We start from the raw sequence: 21,900 nt of genomic DNA on the forward strand, positions 1-21,900 counted from the left end.
ATGTGCCAGATCATAGGAAGGGCCAGAGTTTCTTCTGGAGAGGTTTAGGCAGCAGTGTCTCCTAAGGGCAGTGGCCATCATTGTTAAATTTCTCATGCCCTCCTCCACCCTGACCTCAGCCGTCTCACATAAGCCTGGGATTCAGTCTCTCCAGTTTTCTGACTGAAAGAGAGATGGTGGGAATGTGGGGGGAAGGGTAAGTGAATTAACTGAGGGGAGTGGGAGGTGGCTCTGGCTACTAGCACCCCCTTTCAAAGACTTCCAACCAGTCATCCTGTTTTATGCTCCCATTTAGCCCCCTTCAGAGGTACTTGGTATCACCCAGGCCCGTGTCTTTCTAGGATTTTGGAGTCACCTGGCTTCTTATCCCCATCCATCCCACATCCATCCTTGCCACTGCAGATATTTTAGCTTTTGCCTTTCTCTGATCCAAACCAGTTACTACCAATCAATCTGCTTTCTAGTTTCCAAAACTGTATAGCCTCTGCTGGTCAGTTTCCAGCTCTGGCCATCATTTTGGTCTTTTCTTCCATTTTCCGTGTCTTTGTGTACATATTCCTTTTTTTATGCCTCTGCTGTCATTTTAGGGAGTTTCAGGGAAGCAGTAAATATAAATGCTAGAATCCATTCTGCCTAGTTTAACCAGAAGGTAGTCCTTATCACTTTTAAGTCTTTAATACCAAACTCATTCAAAAACTCTTCTTCTCCCCACTCAGCACCTATTAGAAGTGTGGCTTGAGGAACAGGAATTTGAGAAGGGAATAGGGTCTGCTATTAAAACACTTTTCCCATGTTTGGACAGGAAGGAGGGATGATAAGGAAAGAGTGACCACCTCTTGACTCCTCTGGGCAGTTTCCATCCTAGTTCATTGTCTATGGGCTCCTTGGAGAAGGCTGTTGGCACCACTTGCCCCATCAATGAGGTTCTTAGTCTTAACACTTCCAGCCCTCAGTGAGGACTCTCATGCAACATCCTGGCAGTGTGCATGCCTCTTTGCTTTCAGATTTTACAATGGTCCAGGCAAGACCACAGTTCCCAATCTCGTCTGTGCTCTGTGGTCAGTTCTACAGCCAGCAGGCATATGTGCTATCCACATCTGAGTGTCAAAGGCAGTCTGGGACCTTCCCCCCTCACAGGTGCCTGGTGTGCCATCTTGTCCTAGTTCTGTCATTCCCTGCTAAGATAGCACAAAGAGAGGTGAATCTTTTGACAGTCTTTGAGGTCTGGAAGTTACCAACAGAAATGATTGCTTGTGGCTTTTGTCCCAGCGGCTTAAGCACTCAGACCTTTTGCCCACCCAGGGACACCACTTGCTGGGTTGCTCGTGACTAAAACACTCAGGGGTCACTCCAGGGGAACTGGGCTAATTTGGCTGCGTGAAATAACCAAACAAGAGACAGAAATACCTTTTTCTTTGGGGATGCTGTGACGGCTCCTGTGACCTTAAGGGGAGAGAGAGAGAGAGAGAGAGAGAGAGAGAGAGAGAGAGAGAGAGAGCCCACACATGCTATTCAAATGAGGTAAGGGGTCAGGTTTCAAGGGGCTGAGTCTAGCTTCATGATGCCCACTGTCAGCAGGTTGACTGACATCTGGGTAGGCCACATCCAAGGGCACAGTAAAAGAAGGGGATACACACAAGGCACTTCCATGGAAAATTCTATCCTAAACAGGGCAAGGGGTATCCTAAACAGGGCAAGGGGTAATATTACAAAGGAACAGGTGAGCACAGCTCCATCCATGCACGAAACGAAACACAGTTACTCGAACCCTAGAAAAGCAGGGCAGTCTAGCAGCATGGCTGCCACCTGACGCCTCGTCACTTAGCAGGGGTGTTAACTCAGTCACGTGTGAGGTTGGTCTCCCACAATTGCTGAGGGAGATTTAAAGTTTCAGAATGAAAGTTTTACCCCTTATAAGTTAAGTAAATGCAAAAACAATCTGTATATAACATCTTACTATTTAAAAGCTTAGATAAATTGACTAAAAATCTGGCACATTTTAAAACTTTTTCCCATAAGAATTTTTGAAGGGCTGAGGATGTAGCTGGCTGGTAGAGCACTTCTCTAGCAAACACAAGCACTAGTTCCAATCCCCAGTACCACCAATAAAAGAAAAACATTTTTAGAATCTGAGTTTTGTGGAGATATAATAGAGAATGTCCTTTCTATCCCATGCTCACTCTACCACATAATAAAAAATGTTCAGTAAAATTGAAATAAGGATTTTTTAAATGAAATGAAAATTAGTCTCATTAAACTTGGGGACAAATACAAAATGTTGTGATTAAGAAAAAGCCCTGGGGCTGGGGCTGTGGTTGTAGCTCAGTGGTGGAGTGCTCGCCTAGCGCGTGTGAGGCCCTGGGTTCGATCCTCAGCACCACATAAAAATAAATAAATAAAATAAAGGTATTATGTCCAACTAAAAAATAAATATTAAAAAAAAGAAAAAGGTCCAAACTTGGATTCAACATTATTTCTTAAATAGTAAAGCATCATCAAATAAGAATAGAAATATTTGATACCGCTCCCGTTAGCACAATTTATGCCCACATTTTTCAATGTAGTATTTGTGATTTGCAGGACGAGCTATTTCGTACTCTCTCAGCTTATAAACTTATTGCACCAAGATACAGATGGCGCAGAAGCAAATGGGGACGCACATGTCCTGTGGCTTTAAAAGAAGGTAACATTTATTCAGGATTACCAGATTTTTCTGTAAGGTAAGTAAGACTTTCAGAACTTAATTTTAAAACTTCTCCACATATGTTTTCAGTTGTTTATTGTTACAATGTATTTTAAGTTTTCTAGGTAAAATATACTGTCTTTCATCAGAAGAAACATTAAAAACTTTTTTATTGAATCCACGTCCCTTTCTTCTTCCACCTATGCCAATACCGCCATGTAAAATATTCATCTTTGGACCTCAATATTCAGGGAAAACGACACTTAGCCATTTGATTGCAAACTATTACAAAGGAAAGGTAACTACCTACTTATCTGCTCATCTATCTATCCTTGCCTATAATTTGTAGGATTTCATTTCTATTGTTTTCTGCATTTCATACTGGCAGCTGGGAAATTACTCCACTGAGCTCCCAGTGGGAAAGACATCCTCTTTCCTCCTTCCGGTTATTGGCACTTCTCCTGCTTCCTAGAAGCCCTCAGATTTGAATGTCCTGTCACCCAGATGATGCCACCTATCACCTTCCTCCACTCTGTTTCCTGGGTTGTACCCCGCCCTCCTGCCTCACTCTCAGTCTCCCCTCGGTCCCACTCCTGCCCTGATCCTCAGTGATCTCAACATCTGCAAAGACGATCCTCCCAGCTCCCTGGTCTGTCAGTTCCTTGCCCTCTTTTCCCCCAGTGATCTTATTTACTCAGTAAATGAAGAGAAATTATTTTATCTCAGACTGGAGTGACAGCAGTAAAGGTAGTAAGAAGCAGGCAGATCTGGGATATAACTTGAAAGTAGAGCCAGATATTTTGAAGAGAGATTGGAATGTAGAGAAATTATAAGAAGGTCAGTATCTATGAAAGGAGGAAGAGCATCCCGTGGTGGCTGAAGATGTAGTCAGAGCAGTGCAGGTCATGGGAAGGTTTTGGAGTGATTCAAAATGCTGTTAGATTCTTTTCAGCACAGGAGTGACATTTTCAATTTGCCTTTAACTTCTTTATTATGAAATATGACAAATATACAGAAAAGTGAAACTCCATGAGTCATTTTTAAATAAACCTTCTGTATAACCACCATCCCCAGGTCGAATATGAAATGTTTCCAACACTCCAGAAGACTTTTCCATGCCTCTTCCCATTATAAGTCCCTACGACAACCCGCCTCCACAAAGGAGGTAACTGCTGCCTGTTTTATGGTATTTGTTTCCACACTTTCATGGTTTTAGCATATCAGACATCATGGATTAGTTTTGCATGTTTTTGAAAATTATTTTTTACTTGTCAATGGTCGTTTATTTTATTTACTTATATGTGGTGCTGAGAATCAAACCCAGTGCCTCACATATGCTAGGCAAGCACTCTACTGCCGAGCCCCTGGATTTGCATATTTTTTGAGCTTTGTGGGCTTAAAAAATTTATATTCTTTGTGCCTGGCTTCTTTCACTTAATATTATGATTGCAATATTTATTCATGTTCTATACATAGCTGTAGCTCAATCATTTTATGATAAAATTCATTCAACAGATAAATTATAATTTATCCATATTTGGGTGTCAATAAAACTTGATGTATTATGAATAATACTGCTATAGATAGTTTTGTATTTGTCTCTTGGAGTACACACGTATGTATTTATGTTTTGGAGATATATCTAGGAGGACAATTTCTGGGACACAGGAGTGTGCATACGTTTAACTTGAGTAGGCAATTCCAGAATAGTTCTACTAATTTACAATCCTATCAGCATGGTATGAATGTTCTGTTTTTCCAGAATCCTGCCAGTTCTTCTTGTGGTCAGTCTTTCTGATTTTTATCCATTCAAGTGGGCATTTAATAATATCTCACTGTAGTTTTAATTTACATTGCCCTAATTACTGATGAGGTTGAACATTTTTCAAATGCTTACAGGCCATTCAGATATTCTCTTTCTGAAGTGTTTGTTCAAGTGTCCTGTCCACTTTTATTGTATATTTTTACATGTTGTCAATAGGAGTTACATTGTCTGCAGACCACTTTTTTTTGTTGTTGATTTTAAGCAATACAGATATTTTCTGTCACCTCGTGGTTTGCTGTTTTGCTTTTTTTTTTTTTTTTTTTTTGGTGGCATTTGTCAGTGAACACAAGTTCTTGATTTTAGTGGAGAATAATTTGTCAAGCTTGTCCTTTTTTATCCATACTTTTATGACTCACCTTTAAGAAAGAAATTTTTACTTGCCAAGCATTGTGAAGATATTATATTAACTTCTAAAAATTTTGGACTTTCACATTTAGATGTAAACTATACCTAGGATTGACTTTCTTGTGAGTAAATTTCATGGAGTAAATTTTACTTTTTCCCATACAGATATCCAGTTATCCCAGGATCATTTATGGAAAAAACCTGTCCTTTATCCACTGTTTACAGTGCTCCCTTTGTTTTAAAGCATGTTTTAATACATGTGCATTAAATACATGTGTGGGGGCTCTGTGGTCTATTCCATTATTCTCTCCTGCTGTTGTTCTCCCACTGCTATGTTGACAGATTATCTTAGCTCTTCAGTAAGTCCTGATGTCAGATAGAGCAAGGTCTTTCATCCTGTTGCTCTCTTTCAGAGGTACATTAACTATTCATGGTCCTTTGTAATTTTATATAGAAAATATTTTGGAATTTTAATTGGGATTACATCAGATATATAGATCAGTTGGGAGAATGGGAATCTTCACTGAATTGACTTCTCTAGTCCATAAATATATACTCCACCATTTATTTAAATCTTTTTAAATTTTTATGAGTAAAAATTTAAGAGTTTTCTAGGAAAAAGTTTACAAAGACCTCTAGATATTTGATGGGATTGGATACTATTATAGATAATATCATTTTTAACTTATTAAAAGTTTTGCATTATCATCACTGCTTTTCTTTAAGGAGTCACCCAAGACACAATGCCTAGCACCACTTCTAATATTAATTGGTCTTTTTTACTTTTCTTAGTGCATAGGTCTTTTAATTCAAACATACTCTCAAAATGTATCCTCAGATAATATATTCCTGTAAAATCATACAGATCCCCAATATAGCATTTTTTTCACACTCCATTTATATTTACATCTTCAAAACAAAACTCCATAATTTTATTAAAATATGCAGGAAGAATACTGTGATACATTTCAACTACAATACCAAAATCATGTGTAGTGGTTTAGAAAATTTCATCACGAATCTCAAATGTTGGCCCTAAGAAAGTTCACATTACTGCAGGCATAGCAACTGTATGTTATCAGTCATATTGTTTGGTGATCACACAGTGATATGTTAATCATTTACATTAAAACAGGATAATCTATTGCTTGTATCTAGACATTTTATTGCATTTGAGTTACATGATAGAATTTGGGTAAATATAAGATGCATTATGACCTTACCATTTAAAATCATGAGAGGGCTGGGGTTGTGGCTCAGCGGTAGAGCGCTCGCCTAGCATGCGTGAGACCTGGGTTCGATCCTCAGCACCACATAAAAATAAATAAATAAAATAAAGGTATTGTGTCTAACCAAAAAAAATATTAAAAAATAAATAAATATGAAATTATAAAAAAAATAAAAATAAAATCATGAGAATTTATTATGTCTGACCCTCAGAAACTATGAAATAATAAATGTTTGTTGTTTAAGCTAGCAATGTGAGGGATAATATTTTTTCAGCAATCAATTAATATACTCCAAAACAGTTTTAAAGATGAAAAGAGTGATTATCTTTCATCAAAACATAAAACATGTTTCTGATAGAAGGCTTCAGTTTTGAAAAACTGATATATAATAGCCTGGGAAAAGATCTTTGAAACAACTATAACTTCTACCACTAACAAGAGTACTTCTACTACTGTGTATGTAATGTACCTATAATCAAAAAGAAAAAGAAAAGCAACAGACAGCTAGGGAACATCATGGAAGATAAATTGATAATTGGGGAAAAACTTACGAAGAGATACCTAACCTCATCAAAAGATAAGAAAACATTAAATAATAACAAGATGTAATTTTTCACACTTACGTATGAAATAAAGACAACTTTTGTTGCCAAAGAGGGTATGTACAAATGGTAACTTTATAAAACTGTTGGTGGACCTGTAAATTGGTGCCATCTTTTTAAAAAGTAATCTCTAAATTCCAGCCATGACAGAGGAACTAGCTCTCCCACTGTGTGATGTTTGGGAGAAGAGAAACTCAACAGGTGAGCTCCATGATTACCTCAGCTGTCTGCGGAGGACAGTTTCCTCTCTATGCCAACCAGAACATTAGTGCTTCCTTTGAGCTAAGGAGATTCAGATCGGAATTCTGAGAAACTAGAATTGTGAAACCAAGCATGAGAGAAAAGGGAGCTGCTTGGAGTAGGGTGGAAGTGAGGCAGAAGACTGTGACCCAGGGCTGGGCTGGGCTTCAGAAGCACCACATGACACTGCACAGAGCTTCTCAGGGTTGTGAATGAAGCTCATACCTGAGGTTGAGCAGCTGGAACACATGAGCGCTCTGGTTCAATCAGAAGAGAGACCTTACCTTGTTAATAGCCAGAACATGAAGCTGACACACTATCAGGTCATACATTAGGAGTAAGGATCACAGCCTAGACTAAGGCCTACTCTACACCCACCCTGACAGAGTGGAAACCATTCCTCAATACAATCTGAGAATGAATTTGGAGATTGAGTCCTCTCAAATTGAGAAACCCCTTGGACTTTCCAAATATTACATCTAACAATGCACTGGATTGAAGTTCAATTGTAATAAATCAATAATTGAACTGCCTGGTAGAACAAAAAAACAGTCTTCAGAGGAAAATAACAGAATCCAAAGTCTAGAATGTGTCATCCACAGTGTAATGAAAAGTTATAATACATGAAAATAACCAGAAAAAAATGTAAACAATACCCAAGTGAAAGAAAGGAAAAAAAAAGAAAGCAATAAAAACTGGCCCTAAAAATGGGTCAGATTTTGGATTTAGCAGACAAAATCTTTAAAGCAGTTGTTATAAACATGTTTGAGATCTAGAGGACAGGGAATCTCATGAAATAAATGGAAACTATTACAATCAAATGGAAATTGTATAGTTAACATTACAAAACTGAGGTGAAATTTTTAATGAATCAGTATAATAGCTGCTTTGAATGTGCCAAAGAACATGAAAAAAAGATTTTTTAAAAATCCGATGTAAAGAACAAAAGAAAGGTAGGTAGGTAGGTAGATAGATATATAGATGGATAGATAGATAAAACAAATAGCAGTCTTGGGACCCATGAGACAAATTAAACTGTCTGATATGTGTTGGTAGATTCCTAGAAGAATAGGGTTGGAATGAGATTTTTAAAAAATACTTGAAGACATAACTGTCAACGTTTCTTAAACTTAAAAAAAAAATAACTACAGCAACAAAGCAACAACAGAAAACTAACCATGATAACAACTCCTTGTATATCCACTAAGTTCCACAAGTCCCAAGTAGGAGAAATATAAGTAATATCATACCATATTCAATTGTTGAAAACCTCTAAGGCAGCTACAAAAAAAAATGATACATTAGATACAACAAATGATACAAATGATTGATTTATCAACAGAAGCAATAGCAAACAGAAAACAATGAAATAATAATTTTAACAAATAAAAGGGGAAAATAATTAACCTCATAGTATATCTCAAGTGAAATGTCCTTTTAAAATGAGAAGTTTTTTCACATAAGATTATTTTCCAGCCTTCTGAGAGTTGAGACTTTCACAGTGCCGTTGACAAGCCAGAATCACCTAAGCAGTAAATAAACTGCATCTATGCAAATGAAGGTTCCACTTAATGACCTCTGGAAGATAAGGATGACTGTCAAATCTAGAAACTGGAAGGAGATGCTAAAAAAATAAAAAAGAACATTCCAAAAATGAAAAGCATCCTTTGAGATTAAAAATATAGCATACATGAAAACTATACTACTGAGCAATAGTAACAAAAACAGCATGGTATTGGCACCAAAACATACTGGTAGAATAGAGGACACAGAGACTAACCCACAAAATTACAATTATCTTATATTAGACAAAGGTGCCAAAAACATGCATTGGAGAAAAAGATAGCCTCTTCAACAAATAGTGCTGGGAAAACTGGAAATCCATATGCAACAAAATGAAATTAAACCTGTATCTGTCACCATGTACAAACTCAACTCAAAGTGGATTAAGGACCTAGGAATTAAGCCAGAGACTCTGTGTCTAATAGAAGAAAAAGTAGGCCCTAATCTTCATCATGTGGGATTAGGCCCCAACTTCCTTGATAAGACTCCTGTAGCATAAGAATTAAAACCAAGACAATAAATGGGATAGAATCAAACTATAAAGTTTCTTCTCAGCAAAAGAAGCAATCTGTGAGGTGAACAGGGAGCCTACATCCTGGGAGCAAATTTTTACCCTTCACATATCAGAGTACTAATCTCTAGGGTATATAAAGAATTCAAAAAGCTAAGCACCAAAAAAACAAATAACCCAATCAACAAATGTGCCAAGGACCTCAGAAGAGGATATATAATCAATCAACAAATATATGAAAAAATGTTCATCATCTCTAGCAATTGGAGAAATGCAAATAAAAACTATTCTTAAGATTTCATCTCACTCCAGTCAGAATGGCAGCTATTATGAAGACAACAATAAGTGTTGCCCAGGATGTGGGGAAAAGGTACACTCATACATTGCTGGTGGGATTGCAAATTTGTGCAGCCAATATGGAAAGCAGTATGGAGATTACTTGGAAATCTGGGAAAGGAACCACCATTTAACCTAGCTATCCCTCTTCTTAGTCTATTCCCAAAAGACTTAAAAATAGCATACTACAGGGACACAGCCACATCAATGTTTATAACAGCACAATTCACAATAGCTAAACTGTTGAACCAACCTAGATGTCCTTCAGTGGATGAATGGATTAAAAAATGTGGCATATATACACAATGGAATTTTGCTCACCAATAAAAGAGAATAAAATCATGGGATTTCCAGGTAAATGGATGCCATTGGAGAAGATAATGCTAAGTGAAGTTAGCCAATCCAAAAAAAAAAAAAAATGCTGAATGTTTTCTCTGATATAAAGAGGCTGACTCATATTGGGGTAGGGAAGGGGAGCACGGGAGGAATAGATGAGTCTAGATAGGGCAGAGGGTAGGAGGGAAAGGGAGGGGACAGAGGATTAGCAAGGATGGTAGAATGTGATATCCAAAGTACATGTATGAAGACACAAATAGTGTCAACATACTTTATATACAACCAGAGATATGAAAAATTGTGCTGGATATATATAACAAGAATTGTAATGCATTCCTCTGTCATTTATTTATTTTTTAAATCAATAAGAAAATACATAATATAAAATGGAGGAAATTAAGTTTAAAATATAATATATATATAAAGAAAAAATAAATATAGTTTTGTTGATCCAAAAAAAAATCAATAGAAGGGTTTTTAATTTTAAAAAATTTACAGAAATTTCTAGTAGAAATTTAGTAGAAAATGACAAATAGATGAAGAAAAGGAATAGGAGAGAAAAACTATGAATTCTATCATCCAGTAGGAATTCCAGAAGGAGCAATCAGAGAGAAGAATATTATCAAAGAAAATTTCCCAGATTAAAGAAATGTTTTCAGATTCAAATGACCCAGTGAGCCTGGCATGGTGGTGCACACCTGCAATTCCAGCTACTTGAGAGGCTAAGGAAGGAAGATCGCAAGTTCAAGGCCAGCCTGAACAACTTAAGAAGACCTGTCTCAAAATAAAATAAAATAAAGGGTAGAGATAATGACTCAGTGGTAGGGCACATGTGTGGGGTCCTGGGTTCAATCCCCAATACCTCAAAAAACAAATAAAAATAAATGATCCATGGGCTGGGGATATAGCTCAGTTGGTAGAGTGCTTGCTTTGCATGCACAAGGCCTTGGGTTCAATCCCCAGCACCACACAAGAAAAAATAAAAAAATCAATGAACCTGTAAATATCTAGTACAATGAAGGGACAAAGACTCTTAGGCACATCACTTGAAATCACAGGACATTGGGGACAAAGATCCAGAAGCTTATGGGAAAATAACCTAGAAAACTTTGAGAGAATAACTAGTTTTCATACTAAGGACTAGGAATCCAAATAGTATGGTTCCTCTCAACCACAACTCTGAAAAACAGATGACAGTTTTGAGGGGCAGTGATTCCAGCCAAGAATTTTATATTGTAATAAATCAAGTCCGATGAGAGAATGAGGGCACTTGCAATTACAAAAAAAAAAAACAATTATCTTCTGTGTTACTCAGCTTTTCATCACTGTGACCAAAATGCCTGACAATAACAACATAAAGGAGGAAAAATTTATTTTGGTTCATGGTTTCAGTCCATGGTCAGCTGGCTCTGTTGCTTTGGGCCTGATGTGAGCCAGAACATCATGGTGGAAGGTCATGGCAGAGCAAAGTTCAAAGCAGCCAGGAAGTAGAGGCAGGGTAAACAGGAAGAAGATAGAATTCCCCAGGGTACAACCCCAGGAACCTTCTTCCTCCAACCATGCCCCAAACCTAGGTTTTGTACCACCTCCCAGTAGTCCATTTAAATTATTAATCCATCAAATGGATTAATTTACTGATCAATTAGAGTCCCCATGATCCAATCATTTTCTAAAAGTCCCATCTTTGAACATTGCTGCATTGGGAACTAAGCCTTCAACACATGAGACTTTGGAGGACATTTCATATCTGAACCACAAAACCTCCCAACTTGTCTTTCTCGGGAAGCCACTGGAGGATATGCTCCATCAAAATGAGAGCTTAAGCCAAGAAGAAAAGGGGTATTTATGACAGGAGAGAGGGAAAGGAAATACCAAGATGGTGGGGAGGGACAGTTTATGATGGCAGTTGTTCTGTAAGCCTGGAAAATAACCAGTCCAGAATAGGGCAGGAGACCAGAAGTCTCCAAAAGAGAGAACTGCAGGAAGAAGATGCTTACTGAATGTGTTCAAATGTATCAAGAGGACATTTATATTGCTAAGGAAGAGTTTGGGAATTCATTATTGATATATACATAGAAAACCAAGCAAACTGAAACAACCCACTAGAATAGAAATTTAATGAAAAACACTCTATATACTTCAGCTGTTAATAATTGTTATATAAACTTAATAACATAAACAATGCATACTTTTCTAAAAGTATTATCTATCTCTTTTGAGGGAATTTGGGAAAAGAAATTTGTGTATGCATGTATATCTTAGACTTCTAATTTGTTCATTGTTTGAAAAAAAGAAGTTATAACCAGATGATTAAAGTGTAAAAACTGAAAGAAAAAAAACTGAAGTCCAAAAAAAAAATTAAAAGAAAAGTTTAAACTTTTGACAGCACAAGGAGGAAATTTTTTTATATATTTGTCATATATGTGTGTATTAGTTATCTATTACGCATTAAAAATTACCCCAACTGAGCCAGGTACAGTGACACATGCCTTTAATCCCAGCTACTTGGGAGGCCATGGCAGGAGGATCAGATGAGGCCAGGAGTTCAAAACTAGTGTGACCTATCCCCTTAAAAAAATACCACCCCGGGGCGGGTCAGGACCAGCAACCAGCCAAGTGACAGCAGCTACACGCGCCGGCGGGGAACGCAGACCGGACCCACAAGGACAGGTCCGGCGGACGGCTGAGGGCTAGGCCCGTCCCCTCCCCCAGTGTCTGCAGGTAGGAGGGGGACTGTGAACACCAGCAGAGCGGGCCCAAAGCCTGCTGAGGGGCGGAACCGGCCCCTCCCCCAGTGCCGGCAAGCGAGGGGAACCTGCAAGCCACGGGCGGGCGGGTCAGGACCAGCAACCAGCCAAGTGACAGCAGCTACACGCGCCGGCGGGGAACGCGGACCGGACCCACTAGGACAGGTCCAGCAGATGGCTGAGGGCTAGGCCCGTCCCCTCCCCCACTGTCTGCAGGTAGGAGGGGGACCGTGAACACCAGCAGAGCGGGCCCAAAGCCGGCTGAGGGGCGGAACCGGCCCCTCCCCCAGTGCCTGCAAGCTAGGCCAACCTGCAACCCATCGGGAGGTTAGGCCCAGCAACCTATGGAGTGACACAGGTGCCCCTGGCGCCTGCTGGGTAGGTGGACCTTTGACCGACCAGCAAGGCAGACCTAGGGCCTGCCAGCATGGTAGACGGATCACACTAATTGGAGGAGGATCACAGCCACTACCTGCCCTGCAAGGGTGATTTTTCAACTATACAAGAGCAATATAAATAAATAGAGGGGGAAAATATCAAAGACACAACAATTTCACCAAGCAGAAAGAAACGCCAGCGGTATGAAACGACAAGGAAAGAAAGGACCACAGGCAATGCAGGTCAACTCAACTTTAGAAGAGGTAATAGCTGCAACAGATGGAATGTCAGATAGAGAGCTCAGGACATACATGCTTCAGATGATCTGGAGTCTCAAGGAAGACATGAGACAGCAAAATCAGACAATGAAAGATCACAGTGACAAACACATCCAGGAAGTAAAAGATCAATTTCACAGGGAGATAGAGGTAATAAAAAACAAACAAATAGAAATACTAGAAATGCAGGAAACAATAAACCAACTTAAAAACTCAATTGAGAATACTACCAGCAGAGTGGATCACTTAGAAGATAGAACATCAGACAATGAAGACAGAGTATTTCAACTTGAAAAGAACATAGATAGCTCAGCAAGTCTACTAAGAAACCATGAGCAGAACATTCAAGAGCTATGGGATAATATCAAAAGACCAAACTTAAGAGTCATTGGGATACAGGAAGGCACAGAGCTCCAAACCAAAGGATTAAGCAATCTATTCAGTGAAATAATACAAGAAAACTTCCCAGACTTGAAGAATGAGACAGAATCCCAAATCCTAGAAGCCTACAGGACGCCGAATGTGCAAAATCATAAGAGATCCACACCTAGACACATTATAATGAAGATGTCCAACATACAGAATAAGGAGAGAATTTTAAAAGCTACAAGGGAAAGGAAGCAGATTACATTTAGGGGTAAACCAATCAGAATAACAGCTGATCTCTCAACACAGACTCTAAAAGCTAGAAGATCCTGGAATAACATATTTCAAACGCTTAAAGAAAATGGATTCCAACCAAGAATCTTGTATCCGGCGAAATTAAGCTTCAGGTTAGAAGATGAAATTAAAACCTTCCACGATAAACAAAAGTTAAAAGAATTCGCAGCTAGAAAACCATCTCTTCAAAAAATCCTTGGCAAAACATTACAGGAAGAGGAAATGGAAAATAACATTGAAAACCAACAATGGGAGGTAGGAGAGTAAAGGGCGGAAAGTAGTCAAAGAGGATAACAAATCAGGTTTAGTAACATCAATAAACAAACATGGATAGAAGAACAAACCATATCTCAATAATAACCCTAAATGTTAATGGCTTAAACTCACCAATTAAGAGACACAGGCTAGTAGAATGGATCAAAAAACAAGACCCAACAATATGCTGTCTACAGGAGACGCATTTGATAGGAAAAGATATACATAGACTGAAGGTGAAAGGTTGGGAAAAATCATATCACTCATATGGTCCTCGGAAACAAGCAGGAGTGTCCATACTCATATCTAATAAAATAGATTTCAAGCCAAAGCTAATCAAAAGGGACAAAGAAGGACACTTCATACTGCTCAAGGGAACCATACACCAACAAGACAAAACAATCATAAATATATATGCCCCAAATAATGGTGCAGCTGTGTTCATCAAGCAAACTCTTCTCAAGTTCAAGAGTCTAATAGACCACCATACAATAATCATGGGAGACTTCAACACACCTCTCTCACCACTGGACAGATCTTCCAAACAAAAGTTAAATAAGGAAACTATAGAACTCAATAACACAATTAACAACCTAGACTTAATTGACATATATAGACTATACCACCCAACATCAAGTAGCTACACTTTTTTCTCAGCAGCACATGGAACCTTCTCAAAAATAGACCATATACTATGACACAGGGCAACTCTTAGACAATACAAAGAGGTAGAGATAATACCATGCATCTTGTCTGATCATAATGGAATGAAACTGAAAATCAATGATAAAAGAAGAAAGGAAAAATCAAACATCACCTGGAGAATGAACAATAGGTTGCTGAGTGATCAATGGGTTTTAGAAGACATCAAGGAGGAAATTAAAAAATTCCTAGAGTTAAATGAAAACACAGACACAACATATCGGAATCTATGGGACACATTGAAAAGCAGTTCTAAGAGGAAAATTCATTGCTTGGAGTTCATTCCTCAAAAAAAGAAAAAACCAACAAATAAATGATCTCATACTTCATCTCAAAATCCTAGAAAAAGAAGAGCAAAACAACAGCAAAAGAAGTAGAAGGCAAGAAATAATTAAAATCAGAGCTGAAATTAATGAAATTGAAACAAAAGAAACAATTGAAAAAATTGACAAAACTAAAAGCTGGTTCTTTGAAAAAATAAATAAAATTGACAGACCCTTAGCCATGCTAACGAAGAGAAGAAGAGAGAGAACCCAAATTACTAGCATACGGGATGAAAAAGGCAATATCACAACAGACACTTCAGAAATACAGAAGATAATCAGAAATTACTTTGAATCCTTATACTCCAATAAAATAGAAGATAGTGAAGGCATAGATAAATTCCTTGAGTCTTATGATCTGCCCAGATTGAGCCAGGAGGATATAGACAACCTAAACAGACCAATAACAATAGAGGAAATAGAAGAAACCATCAAAAGACTACCAACTAAGAAAAGCCCAGGACCGGATGGGTATACAGCAGAGTTTTACAAAACCTTTAAAGAGGAACTGACACCAATACGTTTCAAGCTATTTCAGGAAATAGAAAAAGAGGGAGAACTTCCAAATTCATTCTACGAGGCCAACATCACCCTGATTCCGAAACCAGACAAAGACACTTCAAAGAAAGAAAACTACAGACCAATATCTCTAATGAACCTTGATGCAAAAATTCTCAATAAAATTCTGGCGAATCGGATTCAAATACATATCAAAAAAATTATACACCATGATCAAGTAGGATTCATCCCTGGTATGCAAGGTTGGTTCAATATACGGAAATCAATAAATGTTATCCACCACATCAATAGACTTAAAAATAAGAACCATATGATCATCTCGATAGATGCAGAAAAAGCTTTCGACAAAGTACAGCATCCCTTTATGTTCAAAACTCTAGAAAAATTAGGGATAACTGGATCATACCTCAACATTGTAAAAGCAATCTATGATAAGCCACAGGCCAGCATCATTCTGAATGGAGAAAAATTGAAGGCATTCCCTCTAAGATCTGGTACAAGACAGGGATGCCCTCTCTCACCACTTCTGTTCAACATAGTCCTCGAAACACTGGCCAGAGCAATTAGGCAGACGAAAGAAATTAAAGGCATAAAAATAGGAAAAGAAGAACTTAAATTATCACTATTTGCAGATGATATGATTCTGTACCTAGCAGACCCAAAAGGGTCTACAAAGAAGCTATTAGAACTAATAAATGAATTCAGCAAAGTGGCAGGATATAAGATCAACACGCATAAATCAAAGGCATTCCTGTATATCAGCGACAAATCCTCTGAAACGGAAATGAGGACAACTACTCCATTCACAATATCCCCCCAAAAAATAAAATACTTGGGAATCAACCTAACAAAAGAGGTGAAAGATTTATACAATGAAAATTACAGAACCCTAAAGAAAGACATAGAAGGAGACCTTAGAAGATGGAAAAATATACCCTGCTCATGGATAGGCAGAACTAACATCATCAAAATGGCGATATTACCAAAAGTCCTATATAAGTTCAATGCAATGCCAATCAAAATCCCAGCAGCATATCTTGTAGAAATCGATAAAAGAATCATGAAATTCATATGGAATAATAAAAGACCCAGAATAGCAAAAACAATACTAAGCAGGAAGGTATAGCGATACCAGACTTCAAACTATACTACAGAGCAATAGTAACAAAAACAGCATGGTACTGGTACCAAAACAGGCGGGTGGACCAATGGTACAGAATAGAGGACACAGTAACCAATCCACAAAACTACAACTATCTTATTTTTGATAAAGGGGCTAAAAGCATGCAATGGAGGAAGGATAGCATCTTCAACAAATGGTGCTGGGAAAACTGGAAATCCATTTGCATCAAAATGAATCTGAATCCCTATCTCTTGCCATGCACAAAAGTTAACTCAAAATGGATCAAGGAGCTTGATATTAAATCAGAGACATGGCATCTGATAGAAGAAAAAGTTGGTTACGATCTACACGCTGTGGGATCGGGCTCCAAATTCCTCAATAGGACACCCATAGCGCTAGAGTTAACAACTAGAATCAACAAATGGGACTTACTCAAACTAAAAAGTTTTTTCTCAGCAAAAGAAACAATAAGAGAGATAAACAGGGAGCCTACACCCTGGGAACAAATCTTTACTCCACACACTTCAGATAGAGCCCTAATAACCAGAATATACAAAGAACTCAAAAAATTAGACAATAAGATAACAAATAACCCAATCAATAAATGGGCCAAGGACCTGAACAGACACATCTCAGAGGAGGACATACAATCAATCAACAAGTACATGAAAAAATGCTCACCATCGCTAGCAGTCAGAGAAATGCAAATCAAAACTACCCTAAGATACCATCTCACTCCAGTAAGACTGGCAGCCATTAGGAAGTCAAACAACAATAAGTGCTGGAGAGGATGCGGGGAAAAGGGCACTCTTGTTCATTGCTGGTGGGACTGCAAATTGGTGCAGCCAATTTGGAAAGCAGTATGGAGATTTCTTGGAAAGCTGGGAATGGAACCACCATTTGACCCAGCTATTCCCCTTCTCGGTCTATTCCCTAAAGCCCTAACAAGAGCATGCTACAGGGACACTGCTACATCGATGTTCATAGCAGCTCAATTCACGATAGCAAGACTGTGGAACCAGCCTAGATGCCCTTCAATAGATGAATGGATTTAAAAAATGTGGCATTTATACACAATGGAGTATTACTCTGCATTAAGAAATGACAAAATCATAGAATTTGGAGGGAAATGGATGGCATTAGAGCAGATTATGCTAAGTGAAGCTAGTCAATCTTTAAAAAACAAATACCAAATGACTCCTTTGATATAAGGGGAGTAAACAAGGACAGGGTAGGGCCGAAGAGCTTGAGAAGAAGATTTACATTAAACAGGGATGAGAGGTGGGAGGGAAAGGGAGTGAGAAGGGAAATTGCATGGAAATGGAAGGCGATCCTCAGGGTTATACAAAATGTCATATAAGAGGAAAGGAGGGGCAAGACAAGATAATACAAATGGAAGTAATGATTTACAGTAGAAGGGGTAGAGAGAGAAAAGGGGAGGGGAGGGGAGGGGAGGGGAGGGGAGTGGGGATAGTAGAGAATAGGACAGACAGCAGAATACATCAGACACTAGAAAGGCAATATGTCAATCAATGGAAGGGAAACTGATGTGATACAGCAATTTGTATACGGGGTAAAAGCGGGAGTTCATAATCCACGTGAATCAACCGTGTAATATGATGTATTAAGAACTATGTAATGTTATGAACGACCAATAAAAAAAAATACCACCCCAAACTTAGAGATTTGAAGTAACAATACACATTTCTTATCTTGCATAGTTTCACCAGGTCAGGAATTTAGGAATGACTTAGATGGGTGACTCTGTCCTGATTTTTTCATGAGATTCCAGTCAAGATATTGACTGCAGCCAAAGTCCTCTGAAGGCTTGGCTGGGACTGGAAGATGATGGCTCTGTCACATGAATGAGCTCTTCACAGGTCTGCTTTTGTGTCCCAGTCACATGGCTACTAGCTTCCCTCAAAGAGAGTGAACCAAGGAGGGAGTTGCGATGTCTCTCATGATTTACTCTCAAAAATCACCCGCTGTCATTTGTGCCACACTCTTTTTTTTTTAATATTGGTTCTTTATTCTTTTAAAACAAAGCACTAAGTCCTACCTACATTAAAGAAGAGAAGTAGGCTTCACCTTGTAAAGGGAGACATATCAAAAGATATATAGGCAAATTGTAAGCCCAGCACAATATGGGTCAGACAAATGAATTATCATTTTAAAATATAAAGAGAAAAATCACTATGTATATAAAGCCATGCCATTGCCCCATCTCTCAGCCAAAGGCATTAATTCAGAAGACACACCAGTGAGGGGTGATGGGGGATTGAGAAAAGACAGACGGACACACATAGAAAGAAAAAAAAGCCGGGGCCAGGTGGGATGTTTTTCTCTGATACAGGCATAATGACCCCAAGCTAGCTCAGCATGTTTATTGTATAGGTTTCATCAAAGGTTATTTGTGGAAAGTTCCAGCAAATCAGGCAGTCTGAAAGACAGGACTGGCAAGACATTAGGGTTATCTCGTTATGCTCAGAATTCTTTATCCCCAGGAGCTGGTGCCTGAGCTCAAGGTCCTGACTGATACAACTCTGCATCTTTGCACAGAGCCTCCTCAGGCAGGGTGTCACCATAGCAACTGGGCTATCTTGACCTTTACATTTGCACAGGAAGTTCCCAGCACAATGTAGCCACAAGGCAGTCAGAGAGACCACAAGTCAAATCACCATTCTGCACAAAACCCCAGTGGGAAAAAAATAACAAACAGGCAATTCACAAAATAGTAGATATAAATAACCATTAAACATTAGAAAAAGGGGACTGGGACATAGCTCAGTGAATGCTTGCCTGCCATTTAAGAGGCTTTGATTTGCAACATAGAAAAAAAATCACCTCCCTGAAAAACAGAGATACCAACAAACTAGAGATATGTCATGTCAATCTCATTGTTAGATTTAAAAGATTACTGTTAACACCCAATCCTGACATGTAGATAGGAGAGGGGAAAGTACATCCTCTTATGTTGCTGAAAATAGTATCACCATTTGGAATAGCAATTGGAACTAACATATACAAGCCTAAAATCCATGCATGTCCTTTGAATTATTGAACTTTATGCATTTTTCTAAAGAAACTATAATATCAAGAACATTGTACATAATTGTATTCATCATAGCTTAACTTATGTCTAAATATATATTTAAAACATGTATACCTAAATATATATTATCAGTATTTTAGTTTAAACAAGTTTAATATCTAATTCATCTAATGCAAGTCTGTGTACCCATTTAAAAATGATGATGTCGATGTGGACTTGTTGGCATGGATTAAGACAATATAAGTACATGGAAGAGAAGAATGGAGTCTAGGAATCTGGAAATAGTAATTCAACTTAAAAGAAATATAGAAATCTATTTCAAAGATGCCAATATACAGTATTAAGTTTATTATCTACCTGACAAAAGATATATACTCGGAACATAAAAAGAATCATAAGTCAATCTTTTAAATAAACAAAAGTTGAACATGTGCCCAGAAAGAAAAGCAAGAGGCTGGGGTTGTAGCTCAGTGGTAGAGCACTTGCCTAGTACATGTGAGGCCCTGGGTTCAATCCTCAGCACCACCTAAAAATGAAAATAAAATGAGGGTATTATATCAATAACTAAAAAATATTTTAAATATAAAAGTTAACAGCTAATAATTTCAATAAGTTTGAAATTATTAGTGGTAAAGGAAATATGAATTTAAACTATAATGAGATACTTCTTCACATCCACTAAAATTATTAAAATTTTAAAATTCACAAAGCCAAGTGTTGGTGAGGATAAGGAGACACTGAAACTTTCATACATTGCTGGTAGAGATGTAAAATCATTTACCCACTCTGATGGTTAATGATAAAGTCAAATATAATTCCATTCTAAAGTATTTACCTAAGAGACCTGGAAACACATGTCTACAAAAGATTTCTATACAAATGATGACCATACCTTCCTTCATGATAGTCAAATCCTGGACACAGCCCAAAGGTCCGTCAATATATGAGTGGATAAAAAAAAAAAATCTGTGGTACATTCATACAATGGAACACTGCTCAGCAATAAAAAGGACCCCTGCAATCACACTCATCAAAACCATTCTAACCACTTAAATTATCACTATTTGCAGATGATATGATTCTGTACCTAGCAGACCCAAAAGGGTCTACAAAGAAGCTATTAGAACTAATAAATGAATTCAGCAAAGTGGCAGGATATAAGATCAACACGCATAAATCAAAGGCATTCCTGTATATCAGCGACAAATCCTCTGAAACGGAAATGAGGACAACTACTCCATTCACAATATCCCCCCAAAAAATAAAATACTTGGGAATCAACCTAACAAAAGAGGTGAAAGATTTATACAATGAAAATTTCAGAACCCTAAAGAAAGATATAGAAGAAGACCTTAGAAGATGGAAAAATATACCCTGCTCATGGATAGGCAGAACCAACATCATCAAAATGGTGATATTACCAAAAGTTCTCTATAGGTTTAATGCAATGCCAATCAAAATCCCAGCAGCATTTCTTGTAGAAATAGATAAAAGAATCATGAAATTCATATGGAATAATAAAAGACCCAGAATAGCAAAAACAATGCTAAGCAGGAAGTGTGAATCAGGCGGTATAGCGATACCAGACTTCAAACTATACTACAGAGCAATAGTAACTAAAACAGCATGGTACTGGTACCAAAACAGGCGGGTGGACCAATGGTACAGAATAGAGGACACAGTAACCAATCCACAAAACTACAACTATCTTATTTTTGATAAAGGGGCTAAAAGCATGCAATGGAGGAAGGATAGCATCTTCAACAAATGGTGCTGGGAAAACTGGAAATCCATTTGCATCAAAATGAATCTGAATCCCTATCTCTCGCCATGCACAAAAGTTAACTCAAAATGGATCAAGGAGCTTGATATTAAATCAGAGACACGGCATCTGATAGAAGAAAAAGTAGGGTATGATCTACATACTGTGGGATCGGGCTCCAAATTCCTCAATAGGACACCCATAGCGCAAAAGTTAACAACTAGAATCAACAAATGGGACTTACTCAAACTAAAAAGTTTTTTCTCAGCAAAAGAAACAATAAGAGAGATAAACAGGGAGCCTACATCCTGGGAACAAATCTTTACTCCACACACTTCAGATAGAGCCCTAATAACCAGAATATACAAATAACTCAAAAAATTAGACAATAAGATAACAAATAACCCAATTAATAAATGGGCCAAGGACCT

General features: G+C 38.0%; 1 protein-coding gene across 1 annotated transcript in view; it reads left to right on the plus strand.

The window, feature by feature from the left end:
• The window catches only part of Ak9 (adenylate kinase 9), a 128,470-nt gene that overhangs the window by 24,105 nt on the left and 82,465 nt on the right, over positions 1–21,900 (plus strand). Inside the window, exons 10-11 of the mRNA XM_026389647.2 lie at positions 2,581–2,720; positions 2,801–2,981. Coding sequence (XP_026245432.2) covers positions 2,581–2,720; positions 2,801–2,981 — 321 coding nt within the window. The remainder of the gene's footprint in view (positions 1–2,580; positions 2,721–2,800; positions 2,982–21,900) is intronic.

This window comes from Urocitellus parryii, chromosome 8 (assembly GCF_045843805.1).
Source record: "Urocitellus parryii isolate mUroPar1 chromosome 8, mUroPar1.hap1, whole genome shotgun sequence".
NCBI classification, from domain to species: domain Eukaryota; kingdom Metazoa; phylum Chordata; class Mammalia; order Rodentia; family Sciuridae; genus Urocitellus; species Urocitellus parryii.